General features: G+C 44.9%; 3 protein-coding genes across 3 annotated transcripts in view; all 3 read left to right on the top strand.

The window, feature by feature from the left end:
- LOC126559214 (UPF0687 protein C20orf27 homolog) overlaps window positions 1–19510 on the top strand; it is a 462937-nt gene that overhangs the window by 8505 nt on the left and 434922 nt on the right. The gene's annotated exons all lie outside the window — the stretch shown is intronic.
- LOC126558950 (dihydropteridine reductase) overlaps window positions 1–19510 on the top strand; it is a 374118-nt gene that overhangs the window by 478 nt on the left and 354130 nt on the right. The gene's annotated exons all lie outside the window — the stretch shown is intronic.
- Window positions 10934–18757, top strand: LOC126558547 (alpha-tocopherol transfer protein-like). Its single transcript, XM_050214571.1, has 3 exons — window positions 10934–11006; window positions 17737–18041; window positions 18136–18757. Exons 1-3 carry the CDS (start codon window positions 10950–10952, stop codon window positions 18755–18757), a joined length of 984 nt encoding a protein of 327 aa, XP_050070528.1. The 5' UTR covers window positions 10934–10949.

The raw sequence follows: 19510 nt of genomic DNA, 5'->3' as shown, positions 1-19510 counted from the left end.
GTTGTTTTCTAATATAATCAGCAAGAATAGAAAATGAAAGAAAATATTTTTTAACGTGAGAAAAACAAAAATGATCGTTGCAATTGTAAACTTCAAGCAGTAAAATAAAAATACATCTCAATGTGGAGCGTTTCGTTACTTTCAGAAGCGCTTTCTTACAAAAAGCAACGAAACTACGACTTTCTTTGGAACTATTGATTGCTATAGACTCAGACAAAACATGGTGAAAGCAGATCAATAATTAGTTCAGGAACAAAAACAGTTCACAAGAATTAAATAAGAAATATAAAATTATTTGAAAAATGATAAACCAAATAAATATAACATCCAATGAGCTTAGTTTCTTTATGAATCGCCTTCTGATAATAAGATGATTATAAGCTATTTCAAACATGTTCTTCTCGAGCAATTCAACATAAATTTCGTGAAAAAAAAAACTACTTTAAAATGTATTCCAAACGGATCTCCCTTCGTGTAATGAATAAAATGAAGAAATTAGCATAAACTATGCATCTAGCAAATGGTAATTAATTCTTCCTCCAACCAGTGAACGAACTAAATGAATCGCACAAAGAAGGACAGAAGCAATTCATGCTAGCCAAATTGTCGCACTTTACAATTTCTTGCCACTTCTTCTTGTTCACTTCCTTTACCTTACCGAAGCAAAACTTCCCACAAACTTCTCTCCGCCTAGCGAAACCCGTGAACCGCTCAACGCGTGTTGGCATGTTTTTCTGTGCACAAATGGATGGCAAACCTTACTCACCGAAATTGGAAATGCATAAATTAGCCAAAAAAAAAAAAAATTGCAACCATCCGCAAGATCGACCCGAAACAATCAACCGAAGGCGTACGTACACACGCGGAGTCCACGGTAAAAAAAATCCGCTACCAGTCCCACTGGCACGGTTTTCGTTTCGATGGTTGGAAGGTTGCGGGATGGGGGAAAACTTTCCCGTACCCAACACCCAGCCAACCACCAGGGGAAGTGGAAAAGAAGCCAAAAAACTCTTTCTTTACCAAATTGCTTGACGCGAATCTCCGCGGAAACCTCCCAAAAAAAAAAGGAAGCGTTACTGTGAAATGCAACTTTCCGATGCGTCGTGTGTGTGTGTGTGTGTGTGTGTGTGTGTGTGTGTGTGTGTGTGTGTGTGTGTGTGTGTGTGTGTGTGTGTGTGTGTGTGTGTGTGTGTGTGTGTGTGTGTGTGTGTGTGTGTGTGTGAGGATGAGTAAGAGGGGGACTGGGGATGGGAAAATTGCATTCGCGAAATGGTGCGCACTTCGAGTCGTCGTCACTTCCTCCATCAATTAACCGGATTGGAAGTTTCCATCTTTTGCACACGGGCAATCATTTTTATGTGATTTTAATGGGTTTTGTGTTTTTCGTTGCATTTCCCCATTGTGTGTTTGTGTGGCTATCACTTAAATCGATGATCCGATCCGATGCCAAATGCATTTAGCTTTCAAAATGGAAAGCAATGGACAGTTTTCCCATATTTCTGTAGTACGATATGACTGGATTACAATTGTAATATTTAAATTGCATAACTTTAGGCGCATCATCAAAGAGTCGGATGAACTGGTAATTTATTTATAATTTAGAGGCCTTTGTCACTATTTAACACTATTCTATGTAATAATTACATAGCAAAGATCGAAACGTACCACCGTTGTTTCCACATTCTTTCCGAAACGTCTAAACTATTCTTCACGAATGATTTTAAGCACACGTTTTGTACTCAATTTGCCCGGAAGTAACAATTTTATCGATCTAAATTATATCCCACTCCCACATAAACTCGCAAACACACACACAAAAAGAGAACAGCAAAATAGGAAAAACGATGTAGAAAGATGAACAAAAGCTCTGCCCGGTCTGCCTGCCCATAACACAGCATTATCGCTCACAGTAAAATTGTCCAAATGACGTAAAACTCATCCACCTCTACTTCCCCACACCACACCCCACCTCGATTGCGTCACGGAGCTGACGAGATCCGTGCCGAATGCTACAGTTATCTATTAGTGGATTCGTGGTTTGCTACCAGTGTGCGGTACACGTATGCAAGCCGCCTCATGAACATACTGCTGCACGAATAATGAACAAATCATAAACATGTGTTATATCAGGAGCCGACGGCGTACGGCGTACCATCGCAAAGCACACGGCACCAGGCCATCGAAGAAGTTCATGCTTCAAGACACGCCATCATCCCCGAATGGATGTAAGTGTTTGTGTGTGCCGAAGCTCTTGGTTTTACCTGCCAGACTTCATGGTACTTTATGCTTTTCGGTTCGGATGGGATGGATCCATCGCACATCCAGTCCAGGGAAGCTGCGATCATGGGACCAACCACATACACACAGAGAAGTACGCGCGGGCGCGCGCCCGCGCTTAAGGAAGACGCACACGCTTACACGCTCAGGTTGAAATCGCGCCAGACCGTAACCAATGTTCCAGTATCGGGGTATAATTATCTCGTTAGCAAGCGGGAACGGCCGGAACCGCACCGGTCGGGGGTTGCTTTCCCGTACGGGAAATAAACAATAAATCATCTGCCACCGAAATTGTCTCAACAAAACCGTATGTGTCTCCCTCTTTTAACGGTGTGTGTTCGTCCCAAAAAAAAAAAAAACTGGGGGAAAACAAAAGCCTTACACAGCTATGCTTCGGTCGTGCTTTTAGTGCGAATATTATTACCTCAGACAGCTTCCTGCATTGCCGCACCGAGGCTAGAAGAGGTACGTCCTTAACGGCGTTTAACATGCATTTCTTTCGACCTGCACAATGCAACCGCATGCAACAACGCACCCGCACCGTAGCAAAACCAGAAAACCAAGGAAATGATAACTTTTTGTTTTCCTTCCTTTTCTGCATCAAATATATAACCTTTCGCTTTGATTTCGCTACACTATTAGTGCACCACACGTTGCACACCAAGCACGTTTTTGCTGCTCGGTTGTTGTTTCCGCTTTTTTTTTTTGCGATGCAACACCTTCTGCATTAACCCATTATGAACACCTTTATTGCACCTTCGTTGGTGCATCTTACCCATCATTTCCCCACGCTATGTCCGCCCGTTTGGGTCCGATGTTGCTGGCAGCGGGACCATACTGGTTACGCATCGTAGTTCTATTGGCCGATAGCAAGAAAATCGAATCACCACAACCAACGCGGTGACCTTCGCGGCTGTTCGCGATTATGTGCGAAGGGTTGTGGGTTTTCTTCAGAGCAATCACGGAGCGCGAAATGGTATTTTATAGAATGGCATTTTTACGCCTTGAGAATGGTGAGGTTTCTTAGCAATATGTTGAATCACTTGCTCAGAAAAAAATATGATTGAATGCTCCTTTTATATGTTTTAATGAATAAATCAGAAAAGTGATTTTTATTATTTAATAGCATATCGGGGGGCGACAGGACAGGGGTTCAATTCCCATCTGGACTGTTCCCCGGTAGTGAAGACTAGACTCCAACTACGTAGTAATCGGCAAGCCTAATATGCCATTCGATTGCCAGCGTATCCTAAAAGGTTCATTTAAAACCTTCATTTAAAAAAAAACTCGAGTTCGACTCGTACCATATTGGTGCCTTATAACAGCCTTATATTGATCAATACACATGACACGAAATTATCAATTCTGCAAAATGATTACTATTTTTGTCATATTTTTATTATACCTCAGTTATTTGCATCAGTTTCTTTTCATACATTTCATTAGTAACTAAAAGATTCTTTTATTAGATCCATTTAAACCCATGATTGCATATTTTCAAATATTGGCTCAAATGAAGCGGTGGCGAATGCATTTTTCAACTCAAAAAGCCAAAAAAATATGTTCCCAAATATCGATAGCTTTACTTCATCGACAAGCAGAGCTGCAAAGTGCATGGTGCGCGCACATCAATCGCTTTCCAGGAATCAATTACTCACGCAATCATCGGTTCCCTCTGCCTTCGCACAGTTCAGCCCAGCAGATCAACACGAAGGTTAATCCCTGATGCGTTAATTACTGTGCATCATAAAAGGAGACAGCCGGGCAACGAGAACACGATCCTCCGATAAGCCAAAGCACCCATGACAAATCCCAACTTGATGGGGATGTTGATTTTCCGCACACCGGCACGGAAACGGTGCCACAGTTTTCCAACTCCACGCGCAAAATGAATGAATGGTGCAAAAAACCCGAAAAGAAAGCAGCAAATAGTTAGGGCAAATGAGTCAAAACTGCCTGCAAATAAAAGTAATGCAATGGAGGGAAGCGATACGAAGTGGCAGCAGAGGCAGAGGGAGAAGGGGCAGAAAATAAAGCACGATCAAATCGGTTGAAAATGATACTGGAATTTTAATTGATAGCGCACCAACACAGCAACTGGCAGCATAAAGCTTTCAGGTGTAATTACCAATCGAAAAGCACTGGGCAAATAATAATAACGAATTCCGGTCCGTTGCGTGTCAGCCAGCGAGTGAATGATGATCGGCAAGCGGGTGGTGGGTGTGATGCACTTGTGCGGTGGGAGGGGGTTGATGAAATTGAAAATCAAATGCTGAAAAGGCACGAAAATCCTCCTGCACCTCATTATGATGGGCGGCGTCGTTCGTTTGATAGCGAACCATTGCGAACCAACCCAAGTGCGGAGGAAAACACGGCGTTTTCCACGGGATTAAAATCGGTACGGTGCGTGATATGGGTTTGGCACTGTTGGATTTTTATTTCCACTTTTGAACCAGCAGCAATAACATACCAGTAATATGTGTTTTATGTAGGTATGATGTACACATTTACACTTACTTAATAAAAAGCTTCATTTTTTTGCGTTGGGTTAATGTGCTCAACGAGACAGAAAAAAATATGAAATTTTCTTTGATATATTTATATGTTATGTACCACCCACAAAAAACAACCCCGAACTCCACCACCCAACCCTCCCAGACGTCAAAGTTCAACCGTACTTCTATCTGGGGTCACTTTCTCCTTCGAAATCACTTCCAACAAAATGAGGAACGCGACCGGAACCAACGCGCCATGATGGATGGATTTCGCCACTTTTCCGGCTGGACAATCCATTTTCATCCGAAACGCTCCTCACACACACTCTTCGTATGCCATCTGCATTCGGAAAAAGTTCAATCACTTCTAAGCGCTCTGCTGTTGCGAGTTGGAAGGATTGTACATTTCCGCTTCCTTCTACCGTGATGCGGTGGCCGCAATTAGGCAGCCAAACATGTGTGCGTATGTGTGTCTGTATCTCCCCGTGTGTCTGTTTGTGTTTCCACAAACAAAAAGCTAATCAATAATGACGAACTCCATTCACCCGGCGGAGTCTGTGAAGCGTCTCGTCGCGCGAAATGGCGTCGGCGATCGGCGCGCTGGGGAGTGAAATTGATTGATCGAGTTCAAGATGCGATTGTGGGTGTTACATCTCTGCACTTACTAGGTGGTGTTGTAATGGATGGCGCCGACGCTGAAACGCTTCCTGTGTGGTTTTGCTTTTCTTCTCCTGCACTGAGCGAAAAGTGAGATTTCTGCGGACGAAAGGAATTCTGGCAGAAAATGGCACACGTAATAAATGTCGGAAGGTAGCGTTATGGCAGTATAATGTTGTGCTTAAGTAGCGCTGCTTCAATAGTTATTGGGTAGGATTTTTTTGTGGTTTTTTTAGAATAAAAAAAGGATTTTTTTAAGGTTAATGTTGCTGTCTCCAGTCATCAGTATATGGCCATTTGATGGCTTACTAGACAAGGCTCACTACGGGGGAACGGTCCGGATGTGATTTGAATCCCAGTCCTGCCATCTGAAGTTCACTACCACAGGGCCGCCCCGGAAAACTGCCATTAAAGGCAATTTATTAATTAGTTTTTAGTAGTTAATCATCAAATTGTCAAAAAATATTTTCTGAAATTTAAAATTATTTTTATTGATCTCTTTATTGGATCGGTTGTAGGGCATCGTGTAAAAGACATGATTGATCCTTATGCTAAAAATATGTTCAACTGATTTACTGTACCCTGCTCCCTTTCTCGCTCTCTCTCTCTCTCTCTCTCTTTTTCTCTCTCTCTCTCTCTCACCCTGTCTCTACCAGGTAAAGACTTTCCTCGAAATTATCACTTATCAGATCGTTATAAAACCATCGAATTACCACTTTGCCTCCATTAACTCATTTACCTTTTACACACAGAGAAGGCTGCTCTGTTTTTCGAGGGAAATTGTCTACGATAAAAGATAAAAATGAAAGTGCAATTCAACACCATCGTTGGATGGATCTCCGTCTTATGGCAGATAGTGTGCCCCATTTCGATATACGTCCGTAATTTTATACGAAAGAAACTTCAGCACGATTACGAAAGCAACGAAAAATCATACCTCGGCTGCTGCTGTTGAATCATTCATCAGGTCATTTAGCGGATGGTTCGAGAGGCATCGTGGCGATGATTCAGAAAAAAAAGGTAACGCACGCATGGAAAACAACAAGCCACAAACGCAACAAAACGTGCGCGTTGCTGCATTTGCCAATACAGCGCACGTGGCGCATGCATTCAGGGTGTGTTGTTGGATGGTGTAAATCTGTTGATATCGCACACACACACACACGCACACGCACAAAATTTGCAATCACTCAAAAACCTTGCGAATGGAAAATCTACAACCTTGCAAAACCGAGAGCTCATACTTAAATAAAATTGATAACCCAACACATGATGCTAGTGGATGAACCATTTTTTGGGTCGGCCTTAAAATAAACCCACATAAACATGAAACGGCCGCTCTTTTCAATAGGGTCTCCATAATACGAAAGAAAATGCGTCACTTTTTTACGATATCGTCGAAAGTCCCACCAACCACCCTATCCCTGCCAGTTTCTCCGATAAACCCGGCCCAAACGCCGTATGTTTTCAGCACAAAAGCGAATATGAAATTCCGAACCAACGAAAAAGAAGTATAACATGCACGCGCACTTCACGGGTCACGAGCAAACTTTATCACGGAGCTGCATTAATTAATCATTGACGTTTATGATTCTGCGTCTGGTAGGTGGATCCACACACACACACACCCCCCCCTTATGGTGGTTGGATCGGGATGCCAACGAACGCCAACACGACAAACGCCAACGAAAAAACAATTAAATTTCTATCAAAGCTCCACACTGTGCTGCACCACCACTGTGCACGCGTGTTTGTGTGTCTTTCCCATTTTCCGATGCATCCCGATGCTAGTTAAAAAGTTTTATTTCCCACTGCTCTACATCGCTGGTTTTGTGTTTCATTTTTTTGTTTTGTTTTTGCAATCGCGAGTGGGCGATATACTTCCAACTTTAATGAAGTTAGTCACCGGACGACGAACGGTGACTTCTGTGCTTCGCCTTAATTGCAACACATTCACCAGCCCAGGCAGCGCTATCGTTCCGGCGTATCCGTACTTTCTTCGCGACTGGAGAAGAACTTTCCGCTTAAGCTAAATATGTTGCTAATTGCTTTTGGGGGATGAGTTTCGTAACGAGTTGTTTCACACTTAAATTGATTGGCAGTAGCTGGGAACGCTGATAATGGAAACCGTTCTAATAATGTTACCAATTTTGTCTGCTATTGAAGAAAACTTTGGTTTAGTACTTTTGAAAGCCACAATTGATGTTCGAAATCGAGCTTTTCTTGTTTTTTATGATTTGAGATCGTCATTTTGTGTCGCTTGAATGGTCTCCTTAAGCACTGCACTTGTCTAGTTATGTATCTACAAATAGTCAGTATAAGTATATATAATAGTTATAAGAACTGGAAGTCGTCTAGATGCAATCAGGTAATTGATACGATAGTCACTAATATGAAAGTATCAGCATTAAGTTTCCTGCTTGTTGGTTAAGACCTTACGAAGATGCATATAATCACCACAAAATAGACAGATTTTGAAGTCCTACTCACTGTCGCAGACTAATCCCAAAAATAACTGTAAACCTAATGCCAAAAATGGAAGTCAATCAAAGTATAGTGAATACTCAAGAATCTCTCATTTAAAATCTTGGTACCATTGTCGACCTAACGACTTTGACTGTTGCTAGAGTATGTTTAGATCCTCACATCAAACCAAGATCTCCTTAAGCACTCAAATAGATTCTTTTTAAGCATTTTAGATGCTTTTCTTTGTTTTAGAGGCGGAGTTGCGCGCTAGGTTGCTGGCAGCCAGGCTGGTCCTTCTATAGCCTGAGGAAACATCTCACCTCAAAAAACCTGTCGCGACGGTCGAAGCTGGGACTGTATCGTACCTTCATAGTCCCAGTACTCACATACGCCTCTGAGTCATAGACCCTGTCCAAAACAGACGAAGCCCTCTTAGCCGCGTTCGAGAGGAAGATGCTCAGAAGGATCGTTGGCCGTATGTGTGGATGGACAATGGAGGAGCCGCTACAACGAACTGAATGACGACCTCACCGTCGTGCAGCGAATTAGGCTCGCCAGGCTCCGATGGGCTGGCCATGTTATACGCATGGCACCGGACGTCCCAGCTTAGAAAGTCCTTTTAGGCCGTCCAAGACCGCAAAGCGGTTGTAGCGCCTGATAAGTAACTAGGTGCTTTTCTTCTTAGTTTAACGACCTACTAGGTCATCCCGGCCATCGAGTAGTTTAATACATAATTGTTGATTGAAAACGGGGGAACGGTCTAGATGGGATCTGAACCCTGATCCTGCCGCTTTTAGACTGGCGCCGCTGTCGCCTACACCACTGGGCCGTGCCCGTAGTTTCATATATAAAGTGTCATAAAAAGCTACCTATTCTAACACTGCTAGCTACAGCTATCAATCGTTAGTCCAAAAACTGAGTGACTATATTCGATGGTTACAGCAGCCAATCCAATTTAAGAGATAGCTTCATTATTGTACTGATAAGAAAATTGATTAGAAATTCAAATAATGAACTTTAATTGCAATGTTGCAAGCTTTGTATCCATATCTAATTGCTTGTAGTACAAATAATTATGAGACCATCTAAACAAATCACTTGCAAACATTAACATCCCAGGTCAGTCTGGCAGTATCCGCCAAGCTCGTGCAAATCATGTACGGACAAAGACCACCTAACTCCTCTATGTTCCAAAACAACAGGACATTACATCGATATCAACACTCCCTCCTTAAAACCCTACACCAGCACCGGAGGAAATTGCCGCTCAGCCATGCCCTTTTGAGAAAACAAAGAAAAACACCATAACCCAGCCTATGTGTATTTCCAAATTCCGCAACCGCGTGCGCAATCCACCAGAGGGCATACCTCAACCCCCGTTTTTTTTTTACCGATTTAGAAACATCCTTTTGGCGCCCTCCATACCCTCTTTCCATGACAAAACTATTTCGCTCCTCCAACACACCAACGGATGGGCAGGTGGTGGCGTGAGCGTGTTTATGTTGCGAGGGTATCGCGTGTCTTGCCGGGCGCTTCTGGTGGAGCCTTTCAGGAATCCATTTGGGCGCATAAGGCGCCTGCAAGTACAAGTGTGGCGCATGTCAAGCCCTTGGAGCATTATGCCAGCTCGCGGGTCGATTCAGTTAGGTCACTTCTGCGTGTGTGTGTGTGCCTGCGTACCCCTGGTGTTAACCAGCTAATGTACCGATGATTCACCGGTGTGCTTGGTTGCGTCTTCATGCATTTTTCGCGCACCATCCAACCACCTCCATATGCGCTTTTTCCCGACCCCCGTCCGAGCCCCACACACACGTTGGGTGAAAATTGAAACGCGAACCCAGCCAACACTAACCGCGCGATTCACTCTCTCGCTCTCTCTTTTTCTCCAACTGGAACTGCAGTGTATGAATGTGTGTGTGTGTATGTGGTACGTTGTGTAGATGTTGCGCGTGATCTTCACTGGCCGAAGATCTCCCCTCCAGCAAGTCGTTGCTACGGTTGTGTTGGAGCACGCTATGGTGGTGTGCGGCGGTTCTTTAAATATTACCTCCCGGCACACCGAAAGCATCGTTCAGTTCGGTTTCAGCGGTTCAGCAGTGCAAATCTAAGCAAAGTAACCCTCACCAACAGCAGCAGCAGCAGCAACAGCAGCAGCAGCAGCACCGAACCGAAAGATCTCCTGCACCAACAGCAGCAGCACAGACCAAAGAGTGTGAACCGCGTGTTCGTGATTTCTTAAACAGCCAAACGCTAACCAACCCCCCCAAAACTCCCAAGGTATGCACCTGCGGACAAATCGTTGTGTACTCTATCCCTCGACAAGACAAGTGATCTCCACGGCACGGCAATAGTGAACAGTTTTTCCAGTTTATTTTTCGTTTTTGCAAGATCGCAAGTTCTCAGGTCTAAATTTCCGGGAAAAATCAGTGGAACCGTAGAGTTTGTGAACGACGGACCGAAACCGGTTAGCGGTTGCGCAAAAAAAAAAAACTGCATCCCCCTTTAAGGTGGGGTGGTTGAAAAACCACAACCTCCCGCCGATCGAGTGCAAAACGCTTACGAAATCGATCATCTTTGTTCGGAGTGTACGCTGTAATGGTAGTGTGACTGTTACTTGTTCCAGTCGTTGCAACATCGTGCTCTTACTGTGGGGGATTTCTTGCGATTACAGGAATCCAGGCAGCCATGTTAAAGTTACGATTCGAATGTGCAAATCGGGAAAAAAGAGTTCTTCCTTAAAAGAGTAGTTTTTACTTCAAATTGCACGTTTTTCTCCCGTAAAGCTCTAGGCGAACCTTACCGACTGCTGTAGTGGTTCGTTGCTTTCTTTCTGTCACTGAATCTTTCTTTCAATTCTAGCATCTACTTCTATCTTTATACTTGCGATAACATCTCTCCTTCTCTATACAAAATACGTCAATCTCTCTAATCTTTCTACTTCTTCTCTTCTTTCACGGATCTCACAACGTCTTCCAAAAACTCAGCATCAGAAAACACAAAGTTGATTATATCCGTTGGTAGTTGGTAGTAATCAAAGTAGCAAATTTAGCAAAGATGCCACCGACCGTGCACAAGGAGACCAATTTCTCCACCACAGACCTGAAGTGGAAGGTATGTTCGACGGTCGCGGACCCATTACTGGGGCCGGTGATCGATGTGCTTTTAACCGTTTCCCCCGGTCGCTTCGGTAACCAAGTAATCGATCCCTTCTAAACGGTTCGGAGAAAGATTCTTCCGGTGCCCAAAGTATAACCACTCTATGTTATTGGAATGTTTATGTTTTAAACAGTTAGATTAGTATCGTTCCCCTGTTGAGCTAACCTTGTTCCATGTACCCTAAAACAAAAACGCCTTAGTAACACATCGTAACGCTTCTTGAGACTAATTTCAATGTAACTACCATGCTATAAAAAAGCCCATACTTTAACATCATTTACGCTAATTCTTACCAATTAAGTATTCGCTCCGGAGTTTTTGGGGCACAATCTTTGCGAAAACTGCAACATCCAACCCATAACACACAACACACACTCAAAGCGTAACGGTGTTAGGTTAGAGAAAATTCGGTACGATAATCAATCAAACGAGCGCGGCGGTTCGAGCGAGTTCATCTTCGCGTTTGGCCCCAATTTCGTTGCTCGATTTACGATTTTGCGGTGGCTTTTGCGGTTTATCTCTTCCCTTCCCTTTCTCCTTCTCCCTCCATCTTCTCGTGATGGGAGTTTCCCGTGCACAATAATCATGCTTCACGGGCAGCCTTTCACCCTCTAACGGAGTTGGAGGTGGTGAAAATGTTAATGGAAGCAGGCAGCGGTGCACGAGAAGGAAAAATTAGCTGCTGCAATTTCTCTCCAACAATCCCCCACCCCAAACCCTGTGTGCTGACCTCTTTTCTTCGAAAATTAACTCGACCGGAAACAGCACGAGCTTCATCGGAAGAGTGCGCCCCCACGAACAGCAAGAGAAGGAAGTAAGCAGCCACCTGGCTGGCTGGCTGGTTGTTGCTGGCGCTTTCATATTTTTATTTGGCCAACTGGCATCGATTGGTGATCGGTAGTTTTGGCAGGCATGTAATTGGAAGTTGAAAATTATATTTTCAAAACCCCATCATTCCTGCACCGACTTTGGGCCCTCCTTCCGCTCGAAGAGCGAGCTCATTTGATGCCGAATGGCTATTGGACGCTTAGCGGTGCACAAATAATCCCGTAGGATTTATTTCACGGTCAGCTGCGTTATTTTGCGAAGCTACCCGACACTTCAAGTATCTGCCCGGCACAATCATCGCCACCCTATTTGTTTCACGCAGCAGTTCAGTTCGATCGACGTGACTGAATTCGAATGAGGCCAGAATAATTGATTGCACGAATAATTGCAGGCGGTGTGTGTGTGTGTGCGGTACACCTAATTGTTCTGAAATGCCATATTTGCGTTTTACGTGCCTCAGTAACTCCAATTCACGCAAATGTGTGTACACACACGAAACGCATTGCGAGAGAGGCGCAGAAAAAGAAATTTCAAACACATAATCACGTCGATTCCTCCACCTCCAGACACACACCCGGTAGGTAATCGATTCGAAAAGCATGAGTTATTGCAGTTTGGGTGGATGAGCTTCCCCACCAATTCAATGCTATAAATCTTACAACTTAGGATTGCTGCTGCTTCTCTTTATACCACTTCAGAATAGTTTCAGAAAAAAAGGGAACGAAACAGAGTTTGCTGAAACACACGAAAAGCAAGTAAAAATCATCCCTTAAAATGAATGTAGCGAAAATAACTTCCTACAAAACTACCGGTGGAGAACCCATATCGATCGAATGCCTGGACCTGGGCTTCGCCCACTACCCAATAACTCCCAGGAGCAGACGGAGGTAGAGAAATTGCAAAACTATCATAAATTTAAATAGGAACATCCTGGTCCGGGAACTTGTTTACAGCATGGGAGCAAGCTCAATGGAGCTGGACGTGAAATAGCTTTTGAAAGCGTTGGCGTTTTTGGTACCATTTGCTAGCCCCGTGTCCACTGAAGTCGAACCAGCTGGATAAGGTTTTGCTTTTGACAGCATTTGCTCTTGTGGTGCGCCGCTGTGGTCCGCAACTGTAGGAACTTTTGAATTACCGAGAACGTAATGTTTCTTACTATCCTTTGGGAGTTCGTAGTTACAAGAGGGTACACAATATTAGTACACTGTTTAGCGACGCTAGTTCCATAACTTCATAGTTCTACACATTGCGAGGTTCAACGAACAATGGAAGCGCCCTCCACACCCAAAATATCATTGCGACAGACTGCGTTAGCGGTATTGGGAAGTATCATCTGCAAGCTGCTTCAGGGTCTTTCATCAAGGTTTTCGCCGTCCCATTCATTCTAATAAGCCAGCCACCTCTCCAATTACTTGCGGATGTCTCCTTTTCGTTAGCAAACAGGGTCATCAAGTGCCCAACAGCTCAACGACTCCATTAGGCAAACGATAGAAATGAGTGACCGAATAAATCCCACGATGAAAAGCCACTCGGGATTGGGGGGGGGCTCCACCTCCAAAAGGGCTTCGCCCCAAAGTCTGTGTATCTACGATGCTTTTTTTATTCGGAATTGACTTTCGCTCACCAAAAACTCGTGCCACATCGAGGTAACGAGGATGCCAAACGAACAAATGGCAACACACAGTGTGTGTACAGCGAGTCATGCAGCCTCTGTATATCTCGAGTATGAGAAGAGAGAGAGGGAAAACAAACCCTCCACGGTCTTGTTGCATAACTTTCACCAGGCCTACGGCCAGCCTGCCCGTGTGTGTGGCCAACTCTGGCGGTATCTCTTGGTTGTACCGTTTTCTATCGCCATCATTATCGTCATCAGACATCCCTACCACAGCGAGAGAGAGAGACATGTGCACCACCGTATGGACGGGGACGGTACGAAAAGTGCAAGTAGAAACTATTGCAAAAGCCAGCCGTCATTACATTTGTCGTGTACAGACAGACCATTCCCGGTTTTGTAGCAACCAAGCGGCAGCAGCAGTCGCCCTATTTTCCATCGCGTGATCTCTGTCTCGCTTTTCTTTAGCACAGACACACACACACATATGTATAAAAACCGATCCCTTTAACCTAGTGTTGCGCCATTTGCGCGTTTCTCTATTACGGTAAGTGCTTTTTCCCGTTTGGCTTACCACATCCGTTATCGCCTTGGTGCCGAGCGAAAATCATCCGTCAGAGCATAAAAAAAACAAGCATACGGATGTTGCCAACGAGCTAGACATTGGAACCTAACCTAGTTGTCATCTCTTTTGATGATGGGGATTCTATGTATACTATCTTTTATCTTGCGTGTATGATCCGGTGGTCACACTGACAACCGCGTCAAGCCCTTGGGAAGATTTGATGCAACACATACACAACGCAAAGTGCCCGATGGAGGTCCTTCCGGGGACACGGTGGGGAATTGAATGAATCAAACATGAGCGTGAGGTTAGATTTTGATTTTTCCAACGCATCTCAAAGCTGTCAACCATTTTTCATTTTTGGGATGAACATTGAATGTTGAAAATTTCAAATATTCATCAACGGTTAAAGAAACCGAAACCCTGAATAAATCCCAATTGTATCCACAACTCTTCCACGCACAATTCTAATCACTTCCCAACCTCATAAACCACCTGCCCCACACTTTATACTACCGTAAGAAAAACTTTTTCAAGGTTATGTTTGTGGTCTTCATCTCGCACTCGCCTCACCTTGAATATCTTGACCCAATTTACGCTTCAAACACGTCTAATGGATCCAAAATGGGGTGCTTGAGTGTGCAGTGATAGCCACCTGTGGCGAGCAAAAAATTTAAGACAACCATTTCCTGAGGGTGTTAATTAAGGAGTAAATTGCGTTCGGCCAAGCAAAAGGATAGAATTGGTGCAAGCGTACAAAAACAACGAGCTCGAAGATTTGAGAAGGAAAGAAAAAAATACCCCTCTTGAATACTTTTTTCATAGTTGATGATTAAATCGGATGAAACAAACAAAAAAATTGGAAAACATTACTGGAGCAGAGCAGCGGCGAGAAGCGAATTGACGTATTTTCAACGCTTTCTTGCCTGTTCGTTTGCCACAGTAAAGCCATCTGCTGCTACCGCTTTGGAGTGCAAAGAAGCTTTCTAACGTTCAAAATTCGAAAACTATCCCTCCTCAATTAGGGGTTTGCATTTACTTTTCGTTCACTTTCACCCGCTTTATCTGGGTAGTGGAGATTTATATCATTGCTTTTTCGTTTTATTTTTTTCTTTCATCACCATCTTCTTCCTCACTTTTAATGATCGTCCAACAATCAGCATTACGTGGTGGATTATGAAACAGTAATAAAACTTCAAATTAACCCAACCTGCGGTCCGGGCGTGTAGTTGCCCAACGGTCTTAGCCGAGCCGGGGGCAGCGGACAGGTTGAATAAATCTTTACTTGAAATTATTTCTCAAAACAGCTTCACTCGGACCTTGCTTTGCGTCATCGTGTTGGCCGGTGAGTTTGTTTTATATGCAGCTCTTCCTTCGTGTCGCAAAACTGGCACAACACACTCGCTGAATGATGAGAAATAACACAGCATTAATGATAATTTACTTTTGTTTCCTCGCTGGGTTTAAAAAGAAAAAGAGGTTTGCTGTGGAAAATTCGAGTGTCTGAATTTGAAGGTTGCCTGCAGCCTTCCTTACGAAGGTTAGAGGTCTTGATAAGGTTGGACGTTGTCCCTTTTTTTTTTTTGGTTTCGTTTTTTTGCAGTGCAAAAGTTCAGCTTTGACACGGGTTTTGGACATTGCTCGGTCCTGCCAGAAATGATCGACGGAACCATTCCGTCACCATACGCTTTGTCGCTTGCTCAACCCACATCCCGTTCGAGCGGATATTCGTGTTGACATTGATTTAATAATCTAATTTACTGAACCGCAGTCGAAAAATATATTTCCCATTTCTCTTCGACTCCATATGGTTCTCCAACAGTTTCGGTTTGGGCCTACAGCCATTTTTCTTTTTTTTTGCGGGACACCATTTTACCGTCCATCATCGGGGCGGATCGCCCGAAGTCAATGTCAACGCCATCATGCAGCCGAAATTAAATTGGGCAAGCTGCTGTGTGCGAACCGAAACCCGGTGGTTATTTGCTTATCCAAGATTAGAAACGGGACAGTCACAAACTTACCGACACCAACCAACATGACAGAGGACCATGAAGAAGTTTACAAATGATGCTTGAAGCGTGAAGAATCGAAAAAGTAAACACATAACGGCATCCCCAACGGTTGAATAATCTCTTCATGCATCAAGTAAATTACTCCCCGAACACAAACAAACAAACAAAAAAACTTAGAAAAACAAAGCCTAACCTTCACAACTCTCACAGAAACACACCTCTGGGGCCTATGCGGTCGAACCAGTCATCTCAACAAGTGACGTTTGTGATCTGTCAAAAGCTTCATCAGTAGTCGGTTGATGTTGATCTTTAAGTATCGCATGTAAAATTTATAGCAAATTTAAGCATGCCCAGCTCAACACACGGATTCGTGGAGCTCCGGCACACTCCGGCAGCTTTCTGGCCGTTACACGAATAATTGCAACAACCCTTTCGTACAACGTATCTCGTTGATGTTGTTCTCCCCACCGTTCATTCCTTTTGCGAGCTGGTAGTATTGCGCGATCGTGGCTTTCGCGGTATGATGCGATGTTTGGAACTACTACCTGATGTTGGTGTGGTTTTTTTTTTGCCTCTCCAACACAAGAATCACAACAACAAGTTTTCCTCCCAACTGTTATTATGGTTGCTCCACACGCTGGTATGTTCGCTTGTATCGCTTGCTGCTCTTGTTTAGGGTACTAGGTTTCTGGTTTTCGATTCTTCATCTCAACAGCTCTCCCCTACCGTGCGCTACCGTGTTTCCATTCTTGGGTGGAAAACGGGTGATTGCATAAAGCCCACTGCCACTATTAAGAAATGTTATTCGAAAGGTCTCGCGCTGGATGCGCGTCCGCGTGTTGATTAAGGCCGGGCATCCCATCCAAACCCATCGACCACGAAGCCAATAACGGCGGCGAACGACCACTGCTAGTGATGTTGTTTGCAGGTTTCGTTTCAATGAGCCGCGTACAGACTTGGTGTTGCGGCACCAGGCACCTTCGAGGAAGCTTGTTGGGCAGAGAGTGTCAGCCACAAACCCGTGACGGCTCGTGTGCTTGTGTGTGTGTGCTCTGCTGAAGGCGAATTTTCTTTACGAAAGAAAGGGCTCGGTGTGTGGGTCGTTGCGTTACCGAAAGCCACACACGTAATTGGAACCATTCGAACGCGATTTCCCGGGCAACTTTAACTATTACTCACTCTCTTTCTCTCTTTCTATCTTTCTCTCGAATGTCTATGATTTGGAACTTGTATGTTTGGCTTGGCGCGTAATTAATGGCTTCGGCTCGAAGCTCGAAACGTCTGCGTTGTGTGTGTCGGTCTACTGCACAGGAAGCAGCAGTCGCGTGATGAGCTAATTGCTTCCTACGCTCGAAACCACAAGCCACAGCTTTCTTCCCATTGCCGAAGAACAAAGTCAACACGTAAGCAGGTCCGAAGCACTCGCTTCCGAAAGCATATTATACAGTCAACGTCGTATGTAGGACGGCTATTCTTTGGCACGCAACAATGGAGGAAATTGGATGCTTCAAACTTATTACTAGCGGCCTTTTGCATGATCAATGTCTTAATCTAATCCCGCATGAAGATATCGCTAACGAGCTTTTTCGAACGTGTCTCTTACACCGTGGAAACCGTCTAACCGTCGTGTTTACACATTTTCTCTCTTGCTCCTCTACCCAACGACAGATGTCTCTGATCCAGCCATCCGGTGAGCTGAGCGCCAAGATCAAGGAGGAGCTGCGCGAGCCAGCAAACCCTGCCGACATTGAGCGCGACATTGGCATCATCCGCGAGTGGCTGAGCAAGCAGCCGCATCTGCCCAAGGATATGGACGATGCCCGCCTGCGCACCTTCCTGCGCGGCTGCAAGTTTAGCCTGGAGCGCGTCAAGCAGAAGCTGGACATGTACTACACCATGCGCAATGCCGTACCGGAGTTCTTCACCGAGCGTGACGTTAGCCGTGCAGAGATGGCCGAGGTGCTGAATGTTATGTAAGTGGTGATCTTCCCAAAAGAAATGACTCCCGTCTCGTCTATTCAAGTGCTGATTGTTTGGTGTCTGTGTGTCTCCCTCCTCTCCCAACAGCCATATGCCACCACTACCGGGTCTGACCCCGAACGGATGCCGTGTGGTGATGCTGCGCGGTACCGACAAGGACATCGCCACCCCGAACGTTGTCGAGTCGATGAAGGCTACGCTCATGATCGGTGACATCCGTCTGGCCGAGGAGTCGGTCGGTGTGGCCGGTGATGTGTACGTGCTGGATGCCAGCGTTGCCACCCCGACGCACTTTGCCAAGTTCACGCCGGCGCTGGTCAAGAAGTTCCTGATCTGCGTGCAGGAAGCGTACCCGGTGAAGCTGAAGGAGGTGCACGTCATCAACGTGTCGCCGATCGTCGATACGATCGTCAACTTCGTAAAGCCCTTCCTTAAGGAGAAGATCCGCGAGCGTATCCACATCCACAGCAACATCGAGGACCTGTACAAGTACGTGCCGAAGGCGATGCTGCCGAGCGAGTACGGCGGTGATGCCGGATCGTGCAAGGACCTGAACGATGCGTGGCGCGCCAAGATGGGCGAGTACACCGCCTGGTTCAAGGAGCAGGAAGCCTCCAAGGCTAACGAGTCGCTCAGACCGGGCGCACCAAAGACCGCCGACGAGCTGTTCGGCATGGACGGAACCTTCCGACAGCTGACCATCGACTAAGAGGCAGTCGAGTCAACAGCGAAAGTTTGGAACTTCCGTGTTCCCAAACCTCATCATCCACCGATGCTACGTCATGAACCCGCTTCGAATCATCTCATTACCTGTGTCACCTGCCAATGCGTCAAGGCTCTCGCAGCAATTCGGCAATGGAAAGGGACACGCGCATAACGAAAACATCGTAAAAAAATCCATCCTCTTCCCATTTATTTTTCAACCTCACCCCCTCCCCCCCTCATCTACGTCACATAATCATGTTTTTTTTGCGTGTAGTGTTAGTAACGAAAAAATCCTAATTCTCACTTGTATATCTCCCTACCACTATCCTCCCAAGTAAGTGTTTTCCTTTTCGGTCGCTGCCGGTGCTTAGGTGCCGAGCAAGCCGACCGAGAAGGTTTGAATTCGATTCGGAGAATTGTCTAAAAAGATTTCAAGACTTATAAAGTCTGCCGCTGTAGTGATGCTAAAGGAAATGAAACGGAATGTGATCCTTCCACCGTACCAGGGTGTGTGCGTGGTGAGGTCGCAGTGATGCTTTATATCCTGCGCCATCCCACCCCCTCGTACTTTTCCTCATTTTGTTTTGCACGCTCTCGTACTGGAGAATTGAGATTTTTCCTGATTACTCATTAATATAAGCAAAAAAAGTCAATTTTGTTACAGTTTGTTGTATTGTGTATTGCTATTAAAGACTTTCTTGTTTAAAAGGAACACAAATTCGTCTATATTTCTCTCTACTTCACAACCGTGCAAGAT

The sequence above is a fragment of the Anopheles maculipalpis genome, chromosome 2RL (assembly GCF_943734695.1).
Source record: "Anopheles maculipalpis chromosome 2RL, idAnoMacuDA_375_x, whole genome shotgun sequence".
Classification (NCBI taxonomy): Eukaryota; Metazoa; Arthropoda; class Insecta; order Diptera; family Culicidae; genus Anopheles; species Anopheles maculipalpis.
Note: the sequence above shows the minus strand (reverse complement) of the source record. Positions and strands in the feature narration are given on the sequence as shown.

Excerpts from the sequence above, each read along its gene's own strand:
- LOC126558547 (XM_050214571.1), top strand. The coding sequence starts at position 10,950 with ATGCCACCGACCGTGCACAAGGAGACCAATTTCTCCACCACAGACCTG. Across the intron at positions 11,007-17,736 it reads CCACAGACCTGAAGTGGAAG|ATGTCTCTGATCCAGCCATC; the intron begins GTATGTTCGACG and ends ACCCAACGACAG. Across the intron at positions 18,042-18,135 it reads GCCGAGGTGCTGAATGTTAT|CCATATGCCACCACTACCGG; the intron begins GTAAGTGGTGAT and ends CTCTCCCAACAG.